The following is a 6000-nucleotide window of genomic DNA, read 5'->3' as shown; positions in this document are numbered from 1 at the left end:
GCTCCCCAGGGGTGCGTGCTCAGTCCCCTCCTGTACTCACTGTTCACCCACGACTGCATGGCCAGGTACGACTCCAACACCATCATTAAGTTTGCAGACGACACAACAGTGGTAGGCCTGATCAACGACGAGACAGCCTATAGTGAGGAGGTCAGAGACCTGGCTGGGTGGTGCCAGAATAACAACCTATCCCTCAACGTAACCAAGACTAAGGAGATGATTGTGAACTACAGGAAAAGGATCACCGAGCACGCCCCCATTCTCATCGACGGGGTTGTAGTGGAGCAGGTTGAGAGCTTCAASTTCCTTGGTGTCCACATCAACAACAAACTAGAATGGTCCAAACACACCAAGACAGTCGTGAAGAGGGCACGACAAAGCCTATTTCCCCTTAGGAAACTAAAAATACTTTTCATGGGTCCTGAGATCCTCAAAAGGTTCTACAGCTGCAACATCGAGAGCATCCTGACCGGTTGCATCACTGCCTGGTACGGCAACTGCTCGGCCTCCGACAGCAAGGCACTTCAGAGGGTAGTGCGTACGGCCCAGTACATCACTGGGGCAACGCTGCCTGCCATCCAGGACCTCTACACCAGGCGGTGTCAGAGGAAGGCCCTAAAAATTGTCAAAGACCCCAGCCACAGACYGTTCTCTCTACTGCCGCATGGCAAGCGGTACCGGAGTGCCAAGTCTAGGACAAAAAGGCTTCTCAACAGTTTTTACCCCCAAGCCATAAGACTCCTGAACAGGTAACCAAATGGTTACCCGGACTATTTGCATTGTGGGCCCCCCAACCCCTCTTTTACGCTGCTGCTACTCTCTGTTTATCTTAAATGCATAGTCACGTTAACTATACATTCATGTACATACTACCTCAATTGGCCCGACCAACCAGTGCTCCCACACATTGGCTAATCGGGCTACCTGCATTGTGTCCCACCCACCACCCGCCAACCCCTCTTTTTACGCTACTGCTACTCTATGTTCATCAATTATGCATAGTCACTTTAACCATTCCTACATGTACATACTACCTCAATAAGCCTGACTAACCGGTGTCTGTTTATAGCCTTGCTACTGTTATTTTCAAATGTCTTTTTACTGTTGTTTTATTTCTTTACTTAGCTACACACACACACACACACACACACATACATTTTTCGCACTATTGGTTAGAGCCTGTAAGTAAGCATTTCACTGTAAGGTCTACTACACCTGTTGTATTCGGCACGTGACAAATAAACGTTGATTTGAAGTTATTCTCCCATCCTGTAAGAGATATGTGGTTTATTTTTTGTTCTCAATTTTTTTGTTTTCTGTATCTCTGTATCTTGAATGTGTTTTTTCCCAATTCTATTACATATGGTAATGAATTGAGTCACTTCCTGTGAGAGTTGGCATATACACCTGTTTCTCCACCAATACTCTTTATCACCCTGATGAAGGCTGTTGTAGCCGCTACGCGTCTGTGGTTTTTCCATGCATAATCCGTAAAACAATAAAGGCTTTTGAATTTATACATTAAATGATAGTGCCTTGATTACTTCTGGAAGTTTCTTTTCTGGCATTGTTTACATTCCAGCATCAACATCTTTTTTTCATTTAGTATTTTAAAAGTAGACTGTATTGAGTGTTTTGAGGTCAGGAGAATTTGCGTACTATTTTGTGGCCAGGACAGCGTGTTGAGTTTTCTGCGGCCCTGCAGTGAGATGGCTCTGTGATAGTCTTTCTCAGCTCCTTGTTCCTCAGGCTGTAGATAATCGGGTTCATGAAAGGAGTCAGAGCTGAGTACAGCACTGACACGATGATACACACCTACAACATTAACACAACATTAATACAACATTAAGACAACCGCAATGTGACAATGATACCTCCCCACCCCTAAAAAATACAATAAATGCAAAGTTACACATTATTATACAACAATGATACGCACCTACAACATCAACACAATGTTATCCAACCTTATCACAACAATATTAACAGCACGACCTGGATCATATTTACCCATTAACATCTACACAGCATTATTAGGAAGGGTTGGGGTCAATTCCATTTAAATTTCAGTCAATTCAGGAAGTACTCTGAAATTCCAATTCTTGCCCATGCTTTTCAAAAAGGAAAAAAACCATTGGAATTTGGATGAATAAATTCCTGAATTGACTGGAATTTAAATGAAATTGACCCCAACCCTGTTATTAGGATTATCATGCCACCATGACACAAACCTCTCTCAACCAACAACGACTGAAGAGCATCAGTACAATATGCGACACACAATTAATACAACACTACCATCTCCTGGTGAGAACTCATTTTGGATACTGATAGACATTAACAGTGAAAGGACACAAATCAGAGGACATGGGTAACCAGAGTAATGGCACAAATATCAGACACACTCTTCAGCTGGTGATTGTGGAATTCACAGTGTTGACTGAAGGATGTCTGATGGCAGAGTTAAACAGACATCGGAAGAGAGGGGGGAAATGAAGAGGAGGGTCACCTCTGGAGAGAAGTTTCCCACAAGGTAGGAGTCACTGGGCAGCGCCCATTTTAGCTATCGCCACACCGATGAGGATGTAGGAAGTAAATATGAGCACGCCGTGATGAGCAGCGCTACAAGGGCAAAAAAACGCGACATTATACTGTCCACCAGCCGAGGATGGGTCGGACAAGCAGTGGCGCACCACGTTGGGTTTGCAAAACAAAAGCCGCGTTGCCATGGCAGTGGCCGAGAGGTGCAGATGGCGTCTAAGGTCCACGCCCCGATGATGAGGGGCAGGTGGACGGGTTGGGTCATCACAGCGGTGTAGAGGAGAGAATTACAGATGGCCACATAGCAATCGTAGGCCATGACGGTCAGCAGGGCGTGGTTGTTGACGGCCATCTGGATGAAGCAGTACATCTGGAGGAAGCAGCCGGGAACGGAAACAGTCTTGACCTCAGTCAGGAAGCCTGACAACATGTTGGGGACAGTGACTGTGGTGTAGACCATTTCCATGAAGGACAGGTTGTGTAGGAAGAAGTACATGGGGGAGCCCAGCTTCGGGTCAGYCYGCAGCTGTAGGGTGAGATAAAGAGAGGGATTAGACAGTGATGTAATAGATAGGCCCAGCAGGGAGTTTTTACCGACAATGTGACTCGTCCAGGGAAGAATCTGGGTTCAAGAGTCCTGACTCCTGAGGAGTATAGTGTATTCTACAGGCCCTCAGTGAGTGGACCTGAAGGAAACCTGTTGATCACTTACACTTACTACAACACCCGTTCTCTTTTATAACATCATGTTTTTTTCTCACATGCTTTGTAAACAACAGGTGTAGACTAAGAGTGAAATGCTTACTTACAGGCCCTTCCCAACAATGCAGAGAGAAAAATAGAAATAGTAGAAAACATAGAAATAATAGATTAAAAAAAACAAAAAAAAACACAAGGAATAAAAAAAATAACAACACAAGGAATAAATACACAATGAGTAATGATAACTTGGCAATATACATGGGGTACCAGTACCGAGTCGATGTGCAGGGGTGTGCGTGTACAGTGTACAATACCAGATGATCATGCTGTTTCCTCCTAGGATGATGGAATAGGCCAGCAAGAAGATGACAAACAGAACCATTCTGTTTTCCACCAGGCCCTGGATGATGAAGAATGTGACAGGGCTGGGCCGGGTGCTGTTCATACCGCTGGGCCAGTGAGCCTGATAGGAACTTATACAAACCGAGTGCCGACAGAGAAAGACATTGATACCGTGTACACAGTGGTGAAAAAAGTACCCAGTTGCCATACTTGAGTAAAAGTAAAGATACCTTAATAGAAAATGACTAAAGTAAAAGTGAAAGTCACTCAGTAAAATACTACTTGAGTAAAAGTCTAAAAGTATTTGATTTTAAATATACTTAAGTATCAAAAGTACATTGCTAAATTATACTTAATTATCAAAAGTAAAAGTAGAAATTATTTCTTATTCCTTCTATTAAGCAAACCAGACGGCACAATTTTCTTGAATTTTAAATGTATGTTTAGCCAAGGGCACACTCCAACACTCAGACATAATTTACAAATAAAGCATTTGTCTTTAGTGAGTCCGCCAGATCAGAGGCAGTGGGGATGACCAGGGATGTTCTCTTGATAAGTCTGTGAATTGGACCATTTCCCTACGCTGCTAAGCATTCTTTGGGTGTCAGGGAAAATGTATGGACTAAAAAGTGCATGATTTTCTTTAGGAATGTATTGAAGTAAAAGTAAAAGTTGTCAAAAATATAAATAGTAAAGTAAAGCACAGATACTCAAAACAACTACTTAAGTAGTATTTTAAAGTATTTTTACTTAAGTACACATAGAAGAAGCACATTCTGAACGAACATGGTTTAGTACAGTTATATTTTGGTTACTAAAGTAGTTACATTAATACATGGTGTAAGAATAATTGTAATGAAAAGTGTTTCCCACAGCAGAAAAAAATACAAAATAAAATCGTATTATTAAAATTGTTTGGCCTTCCTATGGTCGTATCAGAATGGGGAAATCTAAATGCAATGTGATATGATAACAATAACTTACAATCATTTATAGTAAGTGGTAGTCGATTATGTTTAGTTAACAATTCCAGCCATAAGCTTGAACACTGAATTCAAAATGTRGTAATATGTTGAAATCTGATTATTATAACATAAGTTTGCAAATAAAACACACTATTACACTTAACGCTAATTTATAAAACAGTTCTCTAAGCTCTCTATACATATTCACTTAGCGGCTGATTCCGACCTGAGTTAAGCAGGCGTAAATGGAACATAATTCCCCATTTATGCAATTTTCTCTCAAAATATATTTTGACCTTTACCTTAATAAGCTGGAGAAAGCATGCTATTCACCCGCTGTTTGTTCGTGGGTGGAGATCTAAGAAATTAAGGTGTGGTGCGAGTGTGTATACAGATAATCCGTATTCTGACTGTGATTTAATTCCATCATAATTCTACCACCTTTACGTGTCAGAAAATGATTAAGGTTGAGCGAACCTTCCAAGTGGGAAAAGCATCTACTATTCTACTTAATTTTTTCCGATAACAATAACAGCATTCTCCATGCACTGTAATTTATAAACTGATAAGAGTTATTGATAAAAGATAGGAAAATTAGTCATCCATTTGGAGTAGGGGATTGTATACACATAGCAATTGTTTTAGATTATTTTTCTAATGCACTGCAGTACTTAATACAGCTGGTGGCCACGCCCGATACTGACTGTTACTTTTGATTTTGACCCCCCCTTTGTTCAGGGACACATTATTCCATTTCTGTTAGTCACATGTCTGTGGAACTTGTTCAGTTTATGTCTCAGTTGTTGAATTTTGTTATGTTGATACAAATATTTACACATTTTAGGTTTGCTGAAAATTAATGCAGTTGACAGTGAGAGGACGTTGTAACGGTTGTCGTTGGTGGAAGGAGAAGAGGACCAAAGTGCAGCGTGGTACGTATTCATAATAATTTAATAAAGAATGAATACTGAACAAAAACAACAAACTGACAAACGAACAGTTCTGTAAGGTGCAAACAAAAACACTAAACAGAAAAGAACTACCCACAACCCATAGTGGGAAAACAGGCTACCTAAGTATGATTCTCAATCAGAGACAACGATCGACACCTGCCTCTGATTGAGAACCATACTAGGCCAAACACATAGAAATATAACGACTAGAACAAAACATAGAAAAACATAGAATGCCCACCCCAACTCACGCCCTGACCAAACTAAAATAAAGACATAAAAAAGGCACTAAGGTCAGAACGTGACAGACGGTTCTTTTTTTGCTGAGTTTATTATATTTTGTTTAAGATGTTTATTATATTTTGTTTTAGATGTTTATTATATTTTGTTTAAGGTTATCCATGTTTCTCTCCATTGCAGCCTTAGAGGTCAGACTGAGCGCAAGTGAGAGCCAGGTAGATGATCTGAAGAGGGAGAATGCAGGTAAAATGACACAA

At 40.9% G+C, this 6000-nt stretch overlaps 1 protein-coding gene across 1 annotated transcript; it reads right to left on the bottom strand.

The window, feature by feature from the left end:
• Positions 1 to 2540: 2540 nt before the first annotated feature.
• On the bottom strand, positions 2541 to 3688 carry LOC111979986 (olfactory receptor 13C5-like). The gene is given in 3 exon segments (XM_070449742.1): positions 2541 to 2743; positions 2746 to 3069; positions 3556 to 3688. Coding segments are annotated over 3 exon segments (660 nt in total).
• Between the last annotated feature and the right edge of the window lie 2312 nt (positions 3689 to 6000).

This window comes from Salvelinus sp. IW2-2015, linkage group LG20, assembly GCF_002910315.2.
Source record: "Salvelinus sp. IW2-2015 linkage group LG20, ASM291031v2, whole genome shotgun sequence".
NCBI classification, from domain to species: Eukaryota; Metazoa; Chordata; class Actinopteri; order Salmoniformes; family Salmonidae; genus Salvelinus; species Salvelinus sp. IW2-2015.
The sequence above is the reverse complement of the archived record's forward strand: the minus strand, read 5'-3'. Positions and strand labels throughout refer to the sequence as shown.